The sequence below is a fragment of the Hypanus sabinus genome, chromosome 9, assembly GCF_030144855.1.
Source record: "Hypanus sabinus isolate sHypSab1 chromosome 9, sHypSab1.hap1, whole genome shotgun sequence".
Lineage (NCBI taxonomy): Eukaryota > Metazoa > Chordata > Chondrichthyes > Myliobatiformes > Dasyatidae > Hypanus > Hypanus sabinus.
Window position 1 is genome coordinate 131,802,439 of NC_082714.1, and position 23,414 is coordinate 131,825,852.

The 23,414-nt window shown below is 39.5% G+C and overlaps 1 protein-coding gene across 3 annotated transcripts in view; it reads left to right on the forward strand.

Moving 5' to 3' along the window:
- The first annotated feature begins 2,995 nt into the window (after positions 1–2,995).
- The window catches only part of cse1l (CSE1 chromosome segregation 1-like (yeast)), a 45,098-nt gene continuing 24,679 nt past the window's right edge, over positions 2,996–23,414 (forward strand). The window contains exons 1-9 of one of the 3 annotated variants that reach the window (XM_059980585.1): positions 2,996–3,114; positions 8,933–9,028; positions 13,520–13,662; positions 15,849–15,950; positions 16,032–16,177; positions 17,912–18,002; positions 18,181–18,288; positions 18,368–18,460; positions 23,026–23,193. In XM_059980585.1, coding sequence (XP_059836568.1) covers positions 8,944–9,028; positions 13,520–13,662; positions 15,849–15,950; positions 16,032–16,177; positions 17,912–18,002; positions 18,181–18,288; positions 18,368–18,460; positions 23,026–23,193 — 936 coding nt within the window. In that variant the 5' untranslated portion in view covers positions 2,996–3,114; positions 8,933–8,943. Of the gene's footprint in view, positions 3,128–8,932; positions 9,029–11,619; positions 11,756–13,519; positions 13,663–15,848; positions 15,951–16,031; positions 16,178–17,911; positions 18,003–18,180; positions 18,289–18,367; positions 18,461–23,025; positions 23,194–23,414 lie in introns of those variants that run through there. The other 2 variants (XM_059980586.1, XM_059980587.1) reach the window with 2 other exon arrangements.

Below are 23,414 nucleotides of genomic sequence, written 5' to 3' on the forward strand. Positions count from 1 at the left end.
ACCAAAGTACAAAGAAAAGACTTTCAATAGTTTTACTGACCGACTTAATTGTATTTTGTAAATATACACAAATTTAGAATTTGATGGCTGCAACACACTCAACAAAAGTTGGGACAGAGTTAAAATAAGATTGAAAAGTGCACAGAATGTTCAAGTAACACCAGTTTGGAAGACTCCACATTAAGCAGGCTAATTGGTAGCAGGTGAGGTATCATGACTGGGTATAAAAGTAGCATCCATCAAAGGCTGTCTTTGCAAGCAAGGATGGGTTGTGGCTCACCCCTTTGTGCCAAAATTCATGTTAGAATTGTTAGTCAGTTCAAAAGGAACATTTCTCAACCCAAGATTGCAGAGAATTCAGGTCTTTCAACGTCTACAGTTCATAATATTTTGAAAAGATTCAGAGAATTCAGAGACATCTCAGTGCGTAAAGGGCAGGGTCAGAAACCACTGTTGAATGCGTGTGATCTTTGAGCCTTCAGGCGGCACTGCTTAAGAAACTGTCATGCTACTGTGACAATTATAGCCACCTGGGCTCGGGAGTACTTCGGAAAACCATTGTCACTAACACAGTCCGTCGCTGCATCCAGAAATGCAACTTGAAACTGTATTACGTAAGGGGAAAGCCGTACATCAACTCTATGTAGAAATGCTGGTGAGCTCTCTGGGCCCGAGCTGATCTCAGATGGACCAAAAGATTGTGGAACCATGTGCTGTGGTCAGATGACTGGGACATCCATCCTTATTTCAGCAGGACAATACCAGACCACATTCTGCACGGGCTGCAACAGCTTGGCTTTGCAGACACAGAGTGCGTGTGCTTGACTGGCCTGCTGCCAGTCCAGATCTATCTCCTATTGAAAATGTATAGTGCATCAAGAAGAGGAGAATCAGACAACGGAGACCATGGACTATTGAGCAGCTGAGGTCTTATATCAAGCAAGAATGGACAAAATTTCCAATTGCTAATCTACTACAATTAGTATCCTCAGTTCCAAAACGATTAAAAAGTGTTATTAAAAGGTAAGGTGATGTAACACAATGGTAATCATGCCTCTGTCCCAACTTTTGCTGAGTGTGTTGCAGCCATCAAATTCGAAATTTGTGTATATTTACAAAATAAAACTAAGTTGGTCAGTAAAACTATTGAAAATCTTTTCTTTGTACTTTTGTCAGTTAAATAAAGGTTCACATGAATTAACATATCACAGATTTTTGTTTTTATTGCATTTTGGAAAATATCCCAACTTTTCTGGAAATGGGGTTTGTATGACGTGATGGTGTATTTATATACTTTTACATTTAACCCGTAATGAATCATGTAAACAATGAATGCTTGATAAAAGAATGTTTCTAACATTACTGAAATATTAAATACCCAATTAGTTGTTGACTTTCTGTGATCATAGCTGAATGAAATCAGGAGTTCCTTACTAGAAAAGCCAGCAACTCTAAGTTCAAAAATTTCAATGTATATTTATTATCGAAGTAGCTATACTTAACTATATGCAGTAAATCATTAGACACCTCATTGCAGTAGTTGTAGGTACTACTGGATGGTAGTTGTTGAGTCAGTTTAACACTTTTTCTTGGTCACCAGTATGATTGATGCTTACTTGAAGCAGGTGGGTACTTCGGACTTTCTGGATGCTTTTCCATTATTTATATTTATGGTTAGTGAGCTACTTTTTGGTTGGATTTGATCTAATTTCAATTATTCTAATCAATTTGACCAATTCAAGCAATAGTGAGAGCGATCCAAAGGCCTGGTTTCACTGGGCTTTATTGACAGTTCCATGAAAGTATTACTTGATGTAAATGCAGGAGTATTGGGATTCATGAAAATATCATGAAAAATATTGGCTATCTTCTGTGGAGATTTTCTTGTTGCAGTGTTCTCTGCAGTATTATGCGTAGACTTGCTTGACAATACCAGTAAAACTTGTAAATTCCACCTGCAGGAAGTGGAAAGGTAGAATTTACATGGGAGTACCATTGTCTGTAAATACTGTTATATACTCTCTTGATTCATATCTATCCAGAGTTTATACATCACAGGATCAAAATCCTGGAAGTATCAATTTAACAGCACTGAGAATAAGTTCACAGAGGGCTTTGCAAGGTGATAGCTAACCATCTTGGAGATGAGCATCAGTGAACAATTGCTGTTCATTTATCTGATTAAGTATGGACTTTCCTTTTCTGGATCTGCCAAGACAGACCTACTGCAAGATCTTCAGTGTGGTTGGATCTAGTTCTAGTGCATCCATAAGCCCTGTCCAGATTGAACTGAGAAATGGCTGCATTTAGTAAGACATCAGCAGGTTCACTCAGCTATCACTCACAAAATGCTGGAGGAACTCAGCTGGCCGGGCAGCATCTATGGAAAAGAGTCCACATTTCAGACGGAGACCCTTCTTCAGGACATTTATTTCCTTTTTCTTAAATGTTATCTGACTCGCTGGGTAGTTGCAACATTTTTATGTTTGATCCCAGAAGCATATTTTTTAATTTTCGTTTATATCTATATTTACACACAAACGTATGCGATACATAGCACTAAACATAAAGCACATAACACTCAGAGCAGCACGCATGCATAATGAGTGGGGAAGAGAGTGCAGCGCGCATGCTCGTGCTAGGTGACCGGGTCGGTGCAGAACGCATGCGTTGTGTGGGGTGACTGGCTCAGTGCAGCGCGCATGCTCGTGCTAGGTGACCGGGTCGGTGCAGAACGCATGCGTTGTGTGGGGTGACTGCCTCAGTGGAGCGCGCATGCTCGTGCTAGGTGACCGGGTCGGTGCAGAACGCATGCGTTGTGTGGGGTGACTGGCTCAGTGCAGCGCGCATGCTCGTGCTAGGTGACCGGGTCGGTGCAGAACGCATGCGTTGTGTGGGGTGACTGCCTCAGTGCAGCGCGCATGCTCGTGCTAGGTGACCGGGTCGGTGCAGCGCGCATGCTCGTGCTAGGTGACCGGGTCGGTGCAGCGCGCATGCTCGTGCTAGGTGACCGGGTCGGTGCAGCGCGCATGCTTGTGCTAGGCAGCGCGCCATTTTCCTTCTGTTTGAACTGGAAGGCGAGCTTGTGCAACTGAATTCGCTTTGATTTAAAAGGTAGAGAAGAGTGGTATGGAAACATCGGCTTCTCTTGTTGCGTCTCACCTTTTGCCATTTTAGTAATTTTCAATGAGTTCATGTGACTGACCTATTTGTGGTTGTCTGTATTTCAGAATCTGGGCCGTATTTCGCAGTGTTTAAATGTAACAGGGTTGACGCTGGGTGGTTGTTGTAGGTTCACATTCACAAGGCCGGTGAGGTTCTTGGGCCAGTCGTTGCTGATTTTTTTTTTGTACCCAGGGTACTTCTGGTAAGGAGAGGAGGGGGGAGGCGCGATTTTGGTGCCTTCGGCAGATGAGCGGCCCGGATTGAGTGCGATGTTGGGCGTGAGCATTTTCTTTTCATACCTGCCTTTTTCCTCGTCATCATTGATTGGTGGTTGTGCACACAACGTTGGCTCTGTCGACTTTACAATTGGCTGAACCTCTTGTCAATCAGCTAAGCTTCTTTTAGCGTGTTTGAGTGGCCACCGAGTCCAGGGCCTTGTTCAGAATGAAGCCTTGTAACTCCTCTTTTACATAATGCAGCGGTCATTATCAGTGCCTGCTTCAGCATTGATATACATAAATATAGGCTGCTTGATAGGTTTATAATAAAATGCATTGTAAATCATAACGTAGTGAACAAATTCAGATTTTTAAATCAAAACCTACAAAGGCGTTAGATGAAGCTGCATGTGTATGGAGAATTAATTTTCAAACGTCTGTTGACATTTTCTTGGAATCATCCGGTGTCTCTGCCCATTTTATGCCATTTTACATTCTCCTTTACATTCAAGTTGGACACATTTGATATATGTGAGAGAGGCCATAGGAAATTGACCTGCAAGTCTCTTAGAAGCTTGACTTTTGTTTCCCTGGAAACAAATGCTGCATTTAACATTTTAGTATGCCAAAAATATCATCTTTAGTCTGACATAATTGTGCTTTAGTATCCACAAAGAAGTTTATTTTAATCCAATAGTGGATATTAATTTATAACAGAAATAAATATAAAAGTTAACCCCCCCCCCCAAAAAAAAGTAAACATTTTTTTGACTGAAGGAGGCCTGAAACATCCCAGCTTCCAAACCAACTTCTCAGGAGAATTTTTGGATTTGTTTCAGAGAGTTTTGGGTAAGATACAACTGAATCAGAGTCAACCATACTCTTGCCACATGAAGGCTGGATTTTGTTCTCTGAGAGATGTTTGAACCATGGTATAAATTGCTAAAAATGCTTATTGGGTCTGTCAGCAACTGTGTTAAGAGAGAGACCTACTTCTATAGTTCAAAATAAATTTATTAAAGTACATGTATGTAACCTTATACAACCCTGAGATTCATTTCCTTGTGGGCATTCATATTAAGTACAAAGATATTTAGTTGCAGGAAGGTGAGGGGGGAACGGTTAGGACAAAAGGAACACCTCTGCAATGTATGGGGCAATGTGGAATTTTAAGATTTGTTAATAGCAGGGCTGTAATACAGCCGAAACTGTATATGGCTAATAGTCAGAATTGACCAATTCTAATAAGAGTGCCTTACCTTATGTTGGAGAATGTACTATGTAAGATAGCAACATTGGAGTCACTTGTTTGAGTTGGATAGCTTGATTCAGTCATTGACACTAATAACAGTCAACTAAAGACAAGATTCTTTCAAACACTGTAACAGTATGTACATCGTTTCAAACTCTGGTATGTACAGCTTAGTCATTGTCAGCGGGTGTAAGATTGGCTGAAGTTCATTTTTAAGATATTACGTAGTACTTTAAATGAAGAGTTTGACAATGCTCAGTGCTGACATTCCCCATTGTTTGGGTATCGCCTATTTGTAATATTGTCTGCAGTTGAGCTTTAGCATCACATTGTCATTGTGTTTTTTCAGTAATCCCATATAAATTTGCTGTCAGTGCAGAAACATTCTTATCTGTAATTAGTTTGTTTATTATTTCTTCTAGAATTTTGCAAATAAATTGGCTGCTTTGGTGTGGTTTTATAGTTTGGATTCAGTGAGTGTATTTCAAATATCAAATTATTTAATTTAAATATATGCTATTAGAAATAGTACTTACACTAATACGGTGGTAATATTGCAATAAGTATATAATCAATATTATGATTGGTTTTGTCTTTCCACCCATTTATCAGCACGTGGAAATAAATTAATACTTTGCATATGGATAATTCAAAATGTATTTCAGATATTTATAGAATTGAGGATAGCAAAGATAGTCATAATTGTGTTGAATCGTAGGCCAGTCTTGAGGGACCAAGTTGCCTATTCCTGCTGTTGTTTTGTGTTTTTTGGATCTACTTTTGAGTCTGTTGGTTTGGTACATTAATGTATTGGTATTGTTTATTATTGTTATGTACCAAGCTACAGCAAAACACTTGAGTATTGTTTAAACAAATCAAATCATTACAAAGGTACAGATTTTCCCAATTCTGATATTTGTTTTATTTGAGTTCCAGCTCCATATCTAAGAGCATTTATAGTCTAGTATTTTTCCCAATTGTGCTATCACATTTTTAGATAATATACTGCAATTAAAGTATTGGTAACAGTTTTATAGTTAAAGCTTCATTTTTAAGCATAAATCGCAGCAATGTATCAAAGAATTGTGTATTTGAAAATACAGAATGGCATTGAGAAGTTTAGAAAGAGCTGAATTAGCAATAGCAAAAGTGGTTGAACTCTTAACATAATCTTAAAATCTTTATAACATACAAACCCATTAGGCTTATTTCAGTTTTAGTAGGACTATGCAAGAACAATTAGCTAGTTTCAGTCCAGTGCCATCACCTGAAGCCCTGCAGATTGTTTTCCTTTGGTTACTTACATAACTTCCATTTAAATTCTGCAATTAAATAAGCCTCCTTCACTACACCTGCTACTGCATTCTGAAGCCTAGCCACTCGATGTGTGAAGCTTATTGCTTCACACATCAACCTCCAATTCTATAGTTTGCAGTTCTTGACCTTTCTATCAATGATTAATAAGAAACTCCAACAGATCTTCTGAAAAATCTCATCACAGGAAAAATTCCCCAATCTATCATCCTTGCACTCTTGGATCTTTTCTCTTGTTTGCTGCAGAGCTGAACATAATTCGAGTAACATCCAAGCCACATGGTTCTTAATGATTCCCTTATTCTGTAATTTCTTTACCATTTTGTGAACTATCACAGGTGTATCCCTAGATTTCTGCATTCTCATACACTTTGAGGACTGTTTCCATCGTCTGCATTTCTGAGAATTAAATTTGCTTTGTCAGTCTGCCCATTTTAGTACTCAAAAAGAACAGCCTGAGAGCTGGGAGAATTTAAGAATTAAACAAAGGGTGATTAAAGTGAAAGAAAAACTGGAGAAGACAGCAGAAACTGTTTAAAGAATGAATATCTCATTTACAATATCCCTCTAAAGCAGGGGTCCCAACCAACCTCAGTTAATGGTTCGGGTCCATGGCATAAAAAAGGTTGGGAAACACCTGCTGTAAAGGCACAGAACTCCACTGGTAGAAGTTGTTCTGCTGGGTCTTGTGAGAAATTGAATGTGATATTATGTCAAAGTAAAAGGCTTAGTCTTGCCCAAATAAATAGTATGCCTGAAGATCTAGAAAATCTCAACAAACCAAGAAATTGCAGAGAGAATGGGTTGTGCAAATCTGAAGATTATAGATGGGTAAAAGGAAAAGATGATCAAACCTTAATGTGGGTCTGAACAAGAAGTTATTGTGAAATAAGGAAATGACAGACAACTGAATTGTTTGTCTTCACAGAAAATGGGCACTAAAAATTCTTGGAAATAGTGAAGTAAAATCTATATAGAGATAATGAGGACCAGAAACCAAGCAACATTAGTTAAAGAATAGCATTTGGAGAAATTATGGAAAGCTGACAATGCCACAGGTTATGCATTAAGGAAGGTGACTGGTGATAATATATATGTACAGTGATTGTCATCTTGCAAAATTGTATAAATTCTAAGTGTTCTTGCAGATTAGATTAAAAAATCTAACTCAACTGAAGAAAGGATAAAAAACGTGGAAACTATACTGTCCTTGGTAGGGTAGGAAATGCTAGGATCCACAATCACGAGAAAAGTATCAGAATGCTTAATACTATTTGGCAGAGTCAAGGAAATGATGAAAATCAGATTATTTTTCCTGTCTGAGTTGTTAGTATCAGTAGGTAAAGGTGAATGAATAGATATGAACTTTTAGAAGGTCTTTTCTCTAATACTTAAAATTTATTAAATAAAATCTGAGCAAATATGATCTTGAATGTGTTGCAATCTACATTAGTGGTTCAGTAGTAGAGAGAATCAGTAGCTTTAAATTCCTGTGTGTTAACATATTTGATGACCTGCAGTGGGTGCAACACACAGATGCAATCACAAAGAAGGAGCTCCAGCATCTTTATTTTTTTAGGAGGTTAAGGATATTTGGTATGTCACTGAACAAACTAGCACATGTTATTTGGAAGTACCCTGACTGGTTGCATCATTGTCTGATGTGGCATTTTGACTATTGCAGGAACATGAGGTGCAGGGAGTACTGAACTCAGCCCAATACATAGGCACATTCCTCCAGCCATTAGTAGAATCTACATGAGGTGCTGCTTCAGAAAGGCAAATCATGAAGTCCCACACCATCAGATTCAAGAGCATCTATTTAGCTTCAACCATTTGGTTCTTGAACCAACCTGCACAACCCTTTTCACTATCTCAGACCACAACGCTGGTCATTTTGCACAAGTATTTTTTGTTCTAGCTGTGCTCTTTCTTGTAAAGTTTTGTATAATTTCTTTTTTTTTGTGAATTTTGCATATATAATGTTATGTGCCTGTGGTGCCGCTACAAGTAAGTTTTCATTGCACCTATGTATACATGTACTTTGGTATATGACGAAACATTCAACTTCATTTTGGATTAAATTGAGAAATTGGGCAGTAGGAAGAAAATAATTATTTATTGATTGGGCAAAGGTAGTTGGTGCATGGATTGATAAAGGGATTACAACTTCGCATTCTGTGATTTGCGTGAAAAGATATTAATTCTAAGTTTGTTTATAATGGCAGAGTGTTTGGGAGGATGATAAGTCTGAGGCTGTTGTTGAAACGACAAAACTCTTATAAGAGAACTGCAGTGTTAATGTTTCCCCTTGCTGTGGTATCTAGAACCAAGGGACAAAGTCTCACTCTGGGTTGCTATTAAGACGAAGGAGAAATGACTCCTGCAACTTCCTTAGACAAGAGGACCATGTTTTTGTAGTTGCATGTTATCGAAACAGAGTTTTGGATAATGAATGAATATTAAATTGGTTTTGAAGAAAGGCAATTTACAATTAATTTAATGATTATTTAAATTATTTTATTAGAATTTAAAAGATGACTTTGTAGTAGTTAACAATATAAAATCATCATGGAGTATAAGCAGAGAGTGCAGAGAAATTTATTCACAAAGTATTGGTTTCATCTGGGGTGCTTTAACATTGGGATGAATTGAGCCAAGTATCATAGCTGCTTTTCAAGAAAAAAAAATTCTAAGAATTTGTATCGTGGGTGGTATAAACAGTGGTGAAACACCATGCCTGGCTTATGCTCTAAATTAATCCCATGAAAGAAAAACTGATTTTTTTTTCATTCAAAAGTACAGAACAGAAGTAATTTCCTCAGTTGAATTGTATTTAGTATTTTATCTTTAGAAATAGCCTGCTCTGTAATTTCCCATATTCTTTAGTCTTGGAGTGCTCAGGATACTTGCTGTTGGGAAAATAAGTACAGAAGTCCCTTATGTCAGTTATTAATTTGATGTATCAATCTCTTCAATTTAGAATTTGTGATCATGGATCTCAGTGATGCCAATTTACAATCCTTGTCTGAATTTTTGAAGAAGACTCTTGATCCTGATCCTGCAGTTAGGAGGCCAGGTAACTATTTTTTATAAAACCAAATTGAAGTCTGTTATATCTATTCTCAATTTATGTATTGTTCTTCAGACAGACTCAACTGCAGTTATCTCAAAATCATCTGTGTGAAACATATATTATCTTTATATTTATTAATGTTTAGAATATTGCTATGTTCAAATGTGTTACTCAGTTTATTTGTACATAGTCTAAATCTAAACAACTATTTTAGTTGTTAGCCTTTGTACAGTTTTGATATCCTTGCTCTGATTTGACCACAAACTTTACACTGAGATCTCATAACTGTACTGCAGTTTTGTTCTGTCAGATCTGATTTTTAGATTCTTGCTTCTCATTATCTTTACTTTATTTCTAAAAGTCTGAATCTCATTTATTATCACTGGCATGTGACATGAAATTTGTTAATTTAGCGGCAGCAGTTCAATGCAATACATAATCTAGTAGAGAGAAAAATAATAATAAATAAAGTAAATAAACAAGTAAATCAATTACGTATATTAAATAGATTAAAAAATACATGCAAAAACAGAAATACGGTATATTTTTTTAAAAAAGTGAGGTGTCCAAAGCTTCAATGGCCATTTAGGAATCGGATGGCAGAGAGGAAGAAGCTGTTCCTGAATTGCTGAGTGTGTGCCTTCAGGCTTCTGTACCTCCTACCTGATGGTAACAGTGAGAAAAGGGCACGCCCTGGGTGTTGGGGGTCCTTAATAATGGATGCTGCCTTTCTGAGACACCGCTCCCTAAAGATGTCCTGGGTACTTCGTATGCTAGTGCCCAAGATGGAGCTTGCTAGATTTACAACCTGCAGCTTCCTTTGGTCCTGTGCAGTAGCCCCTCTGTACCAGACAGTGATGCAGCCTGTCAGAATGCTCTCCATAGTAAGTTTTTGAGTTTATTTGTTGTCATGCCAAATCTCTTCAAACTCCTATTACTCCTTTAGCTCCTGTCTTGCCTTCTTTATGACTACATCAGTGTGTTGGGACCAGGTTAGATCCCCAGAGATCTTGATGCCCAAGAACTTGAAGCTGCTTACTCTCTCCACTTCTGATCCCTCTGAGGATTGGTATGTGTTCCTTCGTCTTATCCTTCCTGACACTGAGTGACAGATTGTTGCTGTTGCACCTTTCCACTAGTTGGCGTATGTCACTCCTGTACGCCCTCTCGTCACCACCTGAGATTCTACCGACAATGGTTGTATCATCAGCAAATATATAGATGGTATTTGAGCTATGCCTTGCTGCACAATCTTGTGTATACAGAGAGTAGAGCAGTGGGCTAAGCATGCACCTGATGTGCACCAGTGTTGATAGTCAGCGAGGAGGAAATGTTATTACCAATCTGCATAGACTGTGGTCTTCTGCTAAGGAAGTCGAGGATCCATTTGCAGAAGGAGGTACAGCGGTCCAGGTTCTCAATTTGGATTGATGGTATTAAATGTTGAGCTATAGTTGATAAACAGCATTCTGACGTTGTCCAGGTGAACTAAAGCTGTATGGAGGGCCATTGAGATTGTATTTCCCATTGACCTATTGTGGCGATAGGCAAATTGCAATGGGTCCAAGCCGTGGTGAGGCAGGAGTTCAGTCTAGTCATAACCAACCTCTCAAAGCATTTCGTCATTTCAATGTGAGTGCTACTGGGCTATAGACATTAAGGCAGCCCACATTGTTCTGGTATAATTGTTGCCTTTTTGAAGCAAATGGGAACTTCTGCCCGTAGCAGTGAGAGGTTAAAAATGTCCTTGAATACTCCTGTTAGTTGGTTGGCACAGGTTTTCAGAGCCTTACCAGGTACTCCATCAGGACCTTCTGTCTTGCAAGCGTTCACTCTCTTTAGAGACAGTCTAACATCGGCCTCTGAGACAGAGATCACTGGGTCAACAGGTGCAGCAGGGATCTTCACAGCTGCATCTGTGTTCTCCCTTTCAAAGCGTGCATAGAAGGCATTGAGTTCATCTGGTAGTGAATCATTGCTGCCATTCATACCATTGGGTTTCAATTTGTAGGAAGTAATGTCTTGCAGACCCTGCCAGAGCTGCTGTGCTTCTGATGTTGTCTCCAATCTCATTCGAAATGGTCTCTTTACCCTTGAAATAGCTCTCTGCAAATCATACCTGTTTTTCTCATACAGGCCTGGGTTGCCAGACTTGAATGCCACAGATCTTGCCTTCGGCAGACGATGTACCTACTGGTTCATCTATGGCTTTTGGTTTGGGAATGTACAGTAAGTCTTTGTAGACACGCACTCAGCCACATAGGTTTTAATGAAGTTGGTAACAACTGCAGCATACTCATCCAGACTCAAAGATGAATCCCGAATATTGTCCAGTCCACCGATTCAAAGCAGTTCTGTCGGCATTCTTGTACTTCCTTTGTCCATACCTTCTTGGTCCTCACTGCTGGTGCTGCAGTCTTCCATCTCTGCCTATACTCGGTGTAGAAGTACAACTAGGTGATCAGACTCTCCGATGTGAGGGCGTGGAATAGCAAGGTAGACATTCTTGATGGTGGTGTAGCAATGGTCCAGTTTCCTCTGGTATTGCAAGTGATCTGTTGATGGTAGTTGCTTAGTGATTTTTTTTTTTCCAGAGTGGCCTTGTTAAAGTCTCCCAAAACATTGTTTCGTGCATGTTGATCCCATTACTCAGATCATCTACAGCCTGCTTGACATTGGCCTAGGGTGCAATGTGAACTACTACCAGAATGACCCCAGAGAACTCCTGTGGTAGGTAAAAAGGACGGCACTTTACTGCTAGATATTCCAGGTCTGGTGAGCAGAATTGGGACAGCACTGATATATTTATGCACCTAGAAGAGTTGATCATGAGGCATATTTCTCCACCTCTGCTTTTGTGAGACTGCATAGATCTATCCTGACGGTGTATAGTAAACCCATTGATCTGAATCGCTGTATCCAGTATGGAAGGGGTTAACCAGGATTCCGAGAAACAAAGGACACACGTGGTCCTAATTCAGCATCCTGGCACTGAGATCATCAGTTTTATTCACCAGAAACTGAACATTTGCCAGCAAGATAGTTGGTGTAGGGAGCTTAAAACCCCGTTTCCTTAAACACACTTGTAATCCTGATCTATGCCCGTGCTTCCTCCAAAGTGTCCTCTGTGGGCACTTCCAACCACAAACAGTGTTGTTTTCATCAGTTTGTGCAGTGATAGTTCGTTTAAACTCATTAAAATGTCTTTGTTGACTGTACTTGAAAGCAATTGCGCTTTTTAGCTGTAACAGGCTGAAATGGGAATATTTAATCGTATCCATTGAGAGTGCTGCTGCTACTCGAGTTGCGCCTAGGCACCCTGGAAGTCAGTTCAATTCATGTGGTACCTTGGCACTTAGAATTGGGTTGAGCTCTGTTGTGTTGAAAATACCGCAGCTACTAGAAATGCCCAGCAGACCAGGCTTTGTTGGTAGATGGAGAAAACCTGAACCAAAATTATAAATGGCCAGTTCTGATGTTGAAAGAAAGAGTTAATTAAATTCAGAGAATTTGGTATTGGGTCCCAAAGGCTGCAGTGTGTCTAGAGAAGATGACTTCTTCCTCAACTAGGCCTTTTTGAAACAACACAGAAGGCCATAAGTAAATCAAAGAGGGAAATGACATGGAGAATTAAAGTAGCAGGGAGCTCAAGGTTACTTCAGTTGACCTAATGCAGGTCCTCTGCAATGAAATCACATGATCTGCATTTGGTTCCTCCCGTGTAGAGGAACCCACATTGTGACCACTAAATGCAAGTGATTAGGTGCAAATAAACTACTGCTTCACCAATAAAGACCACTTTGGTTTTTGGATAGTGGAAAAATGCTATGTGAAAGGATGAAGTGATTCTGGAGATCCACAGTGTCTTCAAGTGAGGCATTGATTCAGTTGTTCTTGCTTTGCATTTCGTGTTTACAATGTGGCACTGAAATTGGCAGAATGTGACTTGTCTTCTGCAAGGTTATATATTTGGATTTCAACACTTGGATTTATTATTAACTTGATATGTTGGATTAGAAAGCTATACTTCCATGTTTTGCAAATGGCATAATATCACAATGATGTTGTCTTTAAGAGTAAGAAAATAAGGCAAAGTTTGCCGCATAAGTTAACTGCAGGATCAACAAGATCATCCTCTTTATACCTAAGAATGATACGGACTACTAAATCAAAGGTTGAAAGTATTGGCACCTTGAAGTCACTTGTAGCTCCTCGTACACAAGTCATTAAAATGTTATTGGCAAGTATAGAGTAAGACAAAGGAATAAGGAGAGACCGGACATGAGGAAAAGAAATTAAGCTGTCCAGAACCCAGGTGGAGTCATAAATGGACTACTGTGAACAAATCTGAGAATTGCATCTTTCCATAAAGCAGATGAGGAGAGGACCATTTAAAAAATGTTAATTGCAGCAACTTGTTTTTGTTTTAAGCAAATGAATGAGTGTACCTGTTTTCTCTATGCACATGATTAAATAATAGCTCTTGATTTTCAGCTGAAAAGTTCCTTGAGTCAGTGGAAAGAAACCAGAATTATCCATTGCTTCTGCTAACTCTTGTCGAAAAGTCTCAAGATAATGTCATGAAAGTGTGTTCAAGTGTAACTTTCAAGAATTACATCAAAAGAAATTGGCGAATTGTAAGTAAGCTAATGGAGATTTTGCTACACCTTAATACAGAAATATATGGTTAGACATACAGAAATTCAAACTTTGCTTTGTATCTTGTTTTAAAAGAAGTGGAAATGAATGTAATAAGATGAAAATTGCAAACTTAGTTCTATTAATTTCTTGGCTATGCCTCAGCTAATATATTCAGATAAAGGTTATTGTGGTAGAGAATATCATCTTCCCCAATATTAATGGATTTGCATTAGTATAAAATGATAAAATGTAATGGAAATCATGTGAAGTGTCACTGGATGAGTACAATACTGTAGTTTCAAAGGTAACTAGGGAAAGATTGAGACTTTTAGAGACCGAGGGGCAATCAGTACATGAAGCTGGAACACTTGAGCAGTGTCTTGTATTACGTTTTCAGGCAACAATAAATATATGAGTTCGGCAAGGGTTTTTTTTTTAACAAACAACACGTTTATTAAACACAGAAAACAAACCCCCCAAAAGTAAACAAACACTAACGTAACCGGAAACAGCTGCTGTGCGGCAGCCCAAACAGTTCTTAAAGCGATATTGCAAAAACAGTTCTTTAAAGTGGTATTGCCAAAAGTTCGATATGCTCACAGTCCATTTAAAAAGAGAGACTTTATAAGACGATTTAAATTCTCTTTCACGTCGCTTTGCTTCGATCCCCGACGTCGAACTTCCCACGAAGAATTTACGAAACGGCTTAAAGGCACTGACCTTTCCTTCCTCACTATCTTCAATCCTTTCTGGTAAACCCAGGGATTAACGCGAAGATAGTCAACGAAATCCTTCCAAATAAGGATCAAACAAAGGTCGCCCCCGTTTCACCGTAGAAAGCGATTCTCCTCGATCTTTAACTCCTGAACTTCGATCTTCACTCTCCACTAATTTCTCGAACCAGCAGAATCGTAAAGAACCTGCTGGCAATGACCTTTTAAACTTTAGGCATTAGATAAAAACTTCATCCTTCAACTAAACTGCGTCAACACTTAAAACACGCAGTGGTATGAAGTCAACTTGGCAAATTCAGCCACGAACTGCCCCTCCTCACAGGGTGGGGTCTACCTTTTATAACCTGTATTAAAAAAAACCTGTCACATGATCTCTACTGGTGGGAAAATGACGTCACTCGGCCATCACAAGACCATTACCTCAAGTCCAGTACAGCTTCAACCCCAATCACGTGACAAGGGCACCACTGTCATGTGTCACGAGTACATAACACTTGAAATGAATACTTTTCATCAATGTGCACTAGAGAGATAGACAATAATTGGACAGTTCCTTTGTGATGGTGAAGTTCTAGATCATTTTAAGATTCAAAGGGAAGTATTCTGTGCCTTAGCAGGAATAAAGATGGATAAACCCCAATGCCTGAAGAGATGTAGTCCAGTGTGCAATGTGAAGCTGGGGCCCAGATAGATGTTTAAATCTTTGGGAAGGTGTCCAGCTGATTGGAAGACAGCAAATATAACACCTTTATAAAAGAAGGGCAGTTAATTTAATATCACTGGTAGGGAAGTTACTGGGAAAAAATACAGTACTTCTGAGAGACAGGATTAATCTACACTTGAAAAGGCAGGCATTGATGAGGGTTAAACAGTACAGATTTGTTGTTGGGAGATCCTTTCTAATTGCATTGACCTTTATTGAAGAGACAGTTAGACTGAAGAAGGCAGTGTGGTTGATTTGATTTAAATGGACTTCGGTGAGGCCTTTGAATTCCTACCAAGAAGGCTGGTTCAAAAGGTTATAGCTTATAGACCTTGGCAGATTGGGTGCTAACTTGATAATAGGAGATAGGGTTGGTTTTGTGAATGGAAACCTGCAACCAGAAGTTTGGTTTGATGGATTGATGCTGGTATTCTGTCTCTTTGTTATATATTAATATATTAAATGTAGAAGAAATATGGTTAGTATATTTGCAGTTGATGCAATGTTGTTGATGAGGAGGTTAGTCTTAGTGCAAAATGATGTCAATCAGTTGGTATGTTAGGCAGAACAACTAAGTTCTTAAGTAATGTATCATCCATAGTGTTTGTCTTATCAGTAATTTAAATAGAAAAGGAATAATTTAAGTTGAGCATTGTTTAAACATTATCTTTAACAAGGCAATGATAATAATAATCAGATTTACTGCAACTTCTCTTAGTATGTTGGTCTTTTTTAAATTTTTCAGGTTGAAGATGAGCCAAACAAAATCTGTGAACAAGATAGGGTGGCTATCAAAGCCAACATTGTGAATTTGATGCTGAGTAGTCCTGAGCAGATTCAGAAACAGGTACTCTGTGAGCTTATACTTGTACAAATAAAATTATTATTTACTATTCTAGTTCCTTGTTCACATTGTTTTCTTCTTCAGTTGAGTGACGCTATCAGTATAATTGGCCGTGAAGATTTTCCACAAAAATGGCCACATCTTCTAACAGAAATGATTAACCGTTTTCAAAGTGGAGATTTTCATGTGATTAATGGAGTACTTCGAACAGCACACTCACTATTTAAAAGGTATTTACCTTTGCTCAAAAGGGTGACATAGTTGGGTTTGGGAGGGTGTGTTGTGATATTTTGCTTCTGTAGAATTAAGTGATGGCAATTTCTTATGCTGAGCTACGTCCTACTTTTGATCACACATGGGAATATATCAAAAGTTCTGAGTCAGTCATTTTAAAAAAATTGTTTATAACCAGGCCAGCATTTTCTGCCCTCCCTATTGTCTTGAGAAGGTAGAGATGAGCTAGCTTCTTGAATCACAGCAAAAGGTTCAAGGATTCAAATGAATTTCATAGAAGGAATGGTGATATTTTCCCAGTCACAATGTTGTATGACTTGAAGTAGAACTTACAGGCATTAACATCCTAGTGCATTTCTTGATTTTTGTTTGTCTTGATAAAAAGATTTGGATGGCACTTGAGTAATCTTGATGTGCAAGTCCAGTGCAAATTGAAATTGAATGATTGCTTTGTCTGTCTTGAGTTGTAGCTGCAATTATGCAACAATATTCAGGTGATTGATTTCCAGCAATGTCTTCAGTGCAGCCTGTGAAATGTTGTGTTTTCTCCTTGGTTTTAGTGGATCTGTTTTACTAGGTCCTTTAATACATCATTCAACCTTGATTTCAAAGATAGTCACTCTTTGTTTGTTTGATTAAGACTGCAGTGATATTGGGAACTAATTGATTTTGGTGAAAATGAAGCTTTACATAAAGTTGGTGATCAGGTTTATTAGTAAGTGAAATAGGATGCTGTTACGTGACACCCTCTATCACTTAACTGATTGGGTTATAATTTGTAGTGCCTTTTTTTGGTGGGGGAGGATATGCCTGGATAAATTTCTACATTTCTGGCCTACTAATGTTGTAACTATATTGGAATGGTTCAATAATTATGTGGCTCATTCAGAAGCATTCATTGGTCTTTGAACTGCAATGCATTAAAGAAAAGGTGCATGATTGCGATCGATGTTGGAACTGATGACTTGGTCACCCATCTTCAGACTCAATTTTCTGAAGCTACACTTAAAAGTTGTTGATTGAGATGGAAAAATACTGAGAAAAATTAAATTTTGGATATCTATGAACACGAGATTCTGCAGATGTTGGAAATCTTTGAGCAGCATACAAATCAGACAATATTCATGGAGAGGGAAAATTGTCAGTGTTCAGGGCTAAGACCCTTCCTCAGCACTGGGAAGTAAGGGGGCAGAATTCAGAATAAGAAGATAGGGATAGGAGTACAAACAGGCTGTTGATAAGGAGACCAGCTGAGGGGAATTAGATGGGGGAGGGTGGGATGAAGTAAGAAGTTGGAATATGCTCCCAGCCTCATGGCGTAAATATCGATTTCTCCAACTTTTGGTATTCCCCCCCCCACTTCCATTCTCTATTCTGGTTATCCTCTTATTCTTTCTCACATGCCCATCACCTCACTTTGGTTTCCTGTTTTCTCCCCTCCCCCTTAATTTTTTTCCCCATGGTCCACTGTCCTCTCCAATTGGATTTCTTCCATCTGTCACCTACCAGCTGCTTAGTTCATCCTCCCTCCCCCACCTACCTTCCCCCACTTCTTGCATCTGCCCCATCTTCCCGATGAAGGGTCTCAGCCTGAAACGTTAACTGTTTATTCCCCTCCATTGTTGCTGCTGGACTTGCTCAATTCCTCAAGCCTGTTGTGTATATTTAGTCATTTATTCTTCCTTTCTATGGAAGCACAAGTTTTATTTCTTCATTTATCATTCTATTAGGTATCGACATGAATTCAAATCAAATGAACTATGGACTGAGATTAAACTGGTATTGGACATTTTTGCAGAGCCCTTGACATCACTCTTTAAGGTGACTCTTTTCACTTTTAGTAGCATAATAATGGATAAGATTTTAATTTTCTGAAATGTATTAATGTCTGCTTTTAATTTCAAAGCTGAGTTTGATACAGCCTTTGAATTAAGGATTGATCACTGTGCTGTCATACTTAGTGTCAAATATAATGACTTAACTATAACAATATTTGCAGACCACTATTGAGCTGTGCCATACACATGCCAATGATGTCAATGTGTTGAAGGTCCTCTTCTCATCACTCGTTTTGATTGCCAAGTTATTCTACAGTTTAAATTTTCAAGTAAGTCTCTAAAGCTTCAAGTTGCCGCTTCCGATTTGCCTTTCAATTGATGTACAATTAATATCTTGATTTTCTTCAGGATTTGCCAGAATTCTTTGAAGATAACATGGAAACATGGATGACGAACTTCCATAGTTTGCTTACTTTGGATAATAAGTTATTACAGACTAATGTAAGTGCAGTCGGTAAAACGCTTTCATATTGCTGGAAATGTTTAAGAAGTTGTACTGAGGTTTTTAAAAACTTCTTTGAGAAAGAGTTTTAAAGCTTGTAACATGCACTCCTCACGACTTTATTCCCATGTTAATAGGGCACTGAGATAAACTTTACTTTATGTCCCTGAAGCGATTCTCTGTTGCCTTTGCTACTTACGATGTTTCCTAGCATGCTGCATCATTGTGTGGTATGGAAACTGCACTCCAGTGGACAGGAGGACTCTATAATGGGTAGTTAAAACTGCCTATTGCACCAGCCTACCCGCCATCAAGGACATATTTACGGAAGGCTGCTGAAAAAGGGCCAGCAGTATCGTGAAGGATTCCACCCACCCTATTTATGAACTGTTTGTCCCACTGCTATCAGTGAAGAGACCTCACAGCATCCACGCCAGGACCACTAGAGTCAAAAACAGTTACTTTCCCCAAGCCTGATCAACAACTAATTATGATTTATAATTTAAATTTGAGATTGACTTCGATTTGTACTTCAGGGAGCGCGAAGCAGAATCAAATATCGCTGTGATGATTGTACGCTCTAGTATCAGTTGTTTGGTGACAATAAAGTAAAGTGAATCTCCACCCATTAACCCACATCACCACTACATCCACATCAGCCACTTCTCTCCACAACCCCTCAGCACCCATCACCACCCCATGTGCTCCCACTTTATGGTTACACTGGCATAGTAACTGTCCTAGTGTGTTTTCTAAGGTCAGTTAAAAGATCCTCACGTTTACTATAGCTTTGCCTATGAGTCTTCAGAATTGGTCTTCAGTGAAAATAAAATTACATTGCAGCAAAGGACCTTCACAATTTTGTTGTGCTTTTCAAAAGAATGAATACTGTAGTACTGTATCTGCTTAAACCTTTGGTAGGTTTCATTTACAACATAAATGTTCTTTTAAATGGATTTAGTTTAAATAATTTAATCCTTGATTCAACTTTCATTTCTGGGTGTAACAGGGTTTTGGAAATTGAAAAACTTAGCCGTGTGGTGTTTGCCATTATTTTTCCATAGTAACAGCATTTGCCTGAAGAGATGATGATCACTGCATGCAAAACATACAAAATGCTGGAGGATCTCAGCAGGTCAGGCAGTGTCTATGGAAAAGAGTACAATCGACGTTTTGGGCCAGGATTCTTCACACGCTGAGGGCAACTAAAAGAATCATCAGGAGAGGAAATATGAAAGCAAGCTAGCAAACAATATCAAAGTGGATAGTAAAAGCTTTTTCAAGTATATATAAAAAAAATGTAAAAAAGAGATGAGAGTGGATATAGGACTGCTAGAAAATGAGGCCGGAGAAATACTAAGGGGGGGAACAAAGAGATAGCAGATGAACTAGATGAGTATTTTGCATCAGTTTTCACTGTGGGAGACATTAGCCGTGTCCCAGATGTTGAAGAGTGTGAGGGAAGAGAAGTGAGTGCAGTTACTATTACAAGGGAGAAGGTGCTCAAAAAGCTGAAAGACCAGATGAACTGTACCTTAGGATTCTGAAAGGGGTAGCGGTAGAGATTGTGGAGGCATTAGTAACGATCTTTTAAAAATCTTTGGGCACTGCTATGGTGCCAGAGGACTGGAAAGTTACGATGTCATTCCATTGTTTACAAAAGGAGAAAGGCAGCAGCAAGGAAACTATAGACCAGTTACCCTGACCTCAAGTGGTTGGGTAGATGTTGATGATGAGGTAATGGGGTACGTGGTGACACCGTACAATTTAGAACATGGTCAGCGTAGTTTCCTTAATGAAAAATCTTGCCCGACAATCCTGTTGCAATTTTTTGAAGAGATTACAAGTAGGATAAAGGAGGTGTAGTGGGTGTTGTATATTTGGACTTTCAGAGGCCTTTGACAAGATGCCACTAAAGGCTGCTTAAGAGTCCTTGGTATAACAAGGAAAGTTACTGGCATGGTTAGAGCATTGGCTGATTGGTAGGAGGCAGTGAGTGGGAATAAAAGGATCCTTTTCTGCTTGGTTGCCAGTGTTCTGCAGGTTTGTTTTGTGTTGGGACAGCTTTTATGCTGTATATCAATGGAATAGATGGTTTTGTTGCCAAGTTCGCAGGTGATACGAAATTGGTGGTGGGGCAGGTGGTGTTGAGGAAATGGGTGGAATGCAGAAGGACATATTAGGAGAATGAGCAAGAAAGTAGCAAATGAAATAGTGTTAGAAAATGCAGGGCCATGCACTTTTGGTAGAAGAAATAAATGTGCAGGCTATTTTCTAAACGGAGAAAATCTAAAAATCTGAGATGCAAAGGGTCTTGGGAGTCCTTCTACAGAACACTCTAGGTTAACTTGCAAGTGAGTCAGAGGTGAGGACGGCAAATGCAATGTTAGCATTCATTTCAAGAGGTCTAGAATACAAGAGTAAGGATATGATGCTGTGGCTTTATAAGGTACTGGTGAGGCCTCACCTTGAGTATTGTGAATAGTTTTGTGCTCCTTATCTAAGAAAAGATGTGCCGGCATTGGAGAGGGTTCAGAGGAGGGTTCATTGGAGAGGGTTCAAAAGGTTGATTCCGGGAATGAAAGTCTTGGCATATGAGCAACATTTGATAGCTCTGAGTCTACTCACCAGAATTTAGAAGGATGAGGCGACATCTCATTGAAACCTTTCGAATGTTGAAAAGCCTAGAAGGATTAGATGTGGAAAGGATATTTCCCATGGTGGGGAGTCTAGGACAAGAGGGCACAGCCTTAGGATTGAGGGGCATCTATTTAAAACAGAGATGCAGAGAAGTTTCTTATGTCAGAGGGTGGTGAATTTGTTAACCACAGGCAGCTGTGGAAGCCAGCTTGTTGGATGTATTTAAGGCAGAGCTTGATAGGTTCCTGATTGGATACGGTGGTGAGTGGGTCTGAGAAGGGGGAAAGGATCTGCCATGGTTGAATGACTAAGCAGACTCGATGGGCCAAATGGCCTGATTCTGCTCTTATGTCTTATGATCTTATGGAAATGTCGACTGTATTCCATAGATGCTGCCTGGCCTGCTGAGTTCCTCCAGCATTTTGTGTATGCTTCTTGGATTTCCAACCTCTGCAGATTTTCTCTTGTTTATGATCACTACATGATGTGTCTGTAAAGAGCAAACACGAGGAAATCTGTAGATGCTGGAAATTCAAACAACACACACAAAATGCTGGTAGAACACAGCAGGCTAGGTAGCATCTAAAGGGAGAAGTGCTGTCGACGTTCTGGGCCGAGGCCCTTCGTCAGGACTAACCGGAAGGAAAGATGGTAAGAGATTTGAAAGTAGTGGGGGGAGGGGGAAATGCGAAATGATAGGAGAAGACCGGAGGGGGTGGGGTGAAACTAAGAGCTGGAAAGGTGATTGGCAAAAGTAATCCAGACCTGGGACGGGAGGCCTCAGGAGAAAGAAAGAGGGGGGGAAGCACCAGAGGGAGATGGAGAACAGGCAAACAACTAAATATGTCAGGGATGGGGTAAGAAAGGGAGGAGGGGCATTAACGGAAGTTAGAGAAGTCAATGTTCATGCTATCAGGTTGGAGGCTACCCAGCTGGTATATAAGGTGTTGTTCCTCCAACCTGAGTTTGGATTCATTTTGACAATAGAGGAGGCCATGGATAGATATATCAGAATGGGAATGGGACGTGGAATTAAAATGTGTGGCCCTGGGAGATCCTGCTTTTTCTGGCGGACCGAGCGTGGATGTTCCATGAAACGGTCTCCCAGTCTGCGTCCGGTCTCACCAATATATAAAAGGCCACACCAGGAGCACCGGATGCAGTGTATCACACCAGCCGACTCACAGGTGAAGTGTCGCCTCACCTGGAAGGACTGTCTGGGGCCCTGAATAGTGGTGAGGGAGGAAGTGTAAGGGCAGGTGTAGCACTTGTTCTGTTTACAAGGATAAGTGCCAGGAAGGAGATAGGTGGGAAGGGATGGGGGGGGGGGGGAACGAGTGGACAAGGGAATCGTGTAGGGAGCGATCCCTGCGAAAAGCAGAAAGGGGGGGGGGAGGGAAAATGTGTTTGGTAGTGGGATCCCGTTGGAGGTGGCAGAAGTTACGGAGAATTATATGCTGGACCTGGAGGCTGGTGGGGTGGTGGGTAAGGACAAGGGGAACCCTATCCCGAGTGGGGTGGCGGATGGATGAGGTGAGGGCAGATGTGCGGGAAATGGGAGAGATGTGTTTGAGAGCAGAGTTGATGGTGGACGAAGGGAAGCCCCTTTGTTTAAAAAAAATATGTGTCTGTTCTCCTTTTGCCTCATATTACTGAGCAAAACCTGATAATGTCAGGTAAATATCTTATTTGTACATCAGTAATTGATAATAAGGATCAATAATGTTTAAAACTAGCTTTGAAGAGTTAATTAGTTTTACTCCATTAATACAATAGTTTTTTTGTGGTGTGGAACAAAATTGATTTTTTTTAAACTACTTTTAATCTATTTGTAGACCACTGTGTGAGTGGTTTAAGCAAAGTCAGGAATGTCGACTTTCCATTGGATTTCTCTCATACATTTAATGGCCCTTTGTTTTTGCAGGATGAAGAAGAAGCTGGTTTACTAGAGTTGCTTAAGTCTCAAATCTGTGACAATGCCGCTCTCTATGCTCAGAAGTATGATGAGGAATTCCAGCCCTACCTGCCACAGTTTGTCACTGCTATTTGGAATTTACTGGTTACAACCAAGCAGGAGGTTAAATATGACTTGGTAAGTTTTTTTAAAGTAGGTACAATACGTTTGTAATTTTAGATATTTTTATTGCTTTTGAGAGGTTGAATACTTTGCATTGTTTCTGCTCACCTATTTTGCTTGTGTCATGCTCCTTAATTTTTGATTATCAGCTAAAGATGTGCTTATTTTTTGTCACTTTGTGAATTGATAGCAATGGGAATTGGGGGGCTGAAAGGATTATCACTGAACTTGGACTG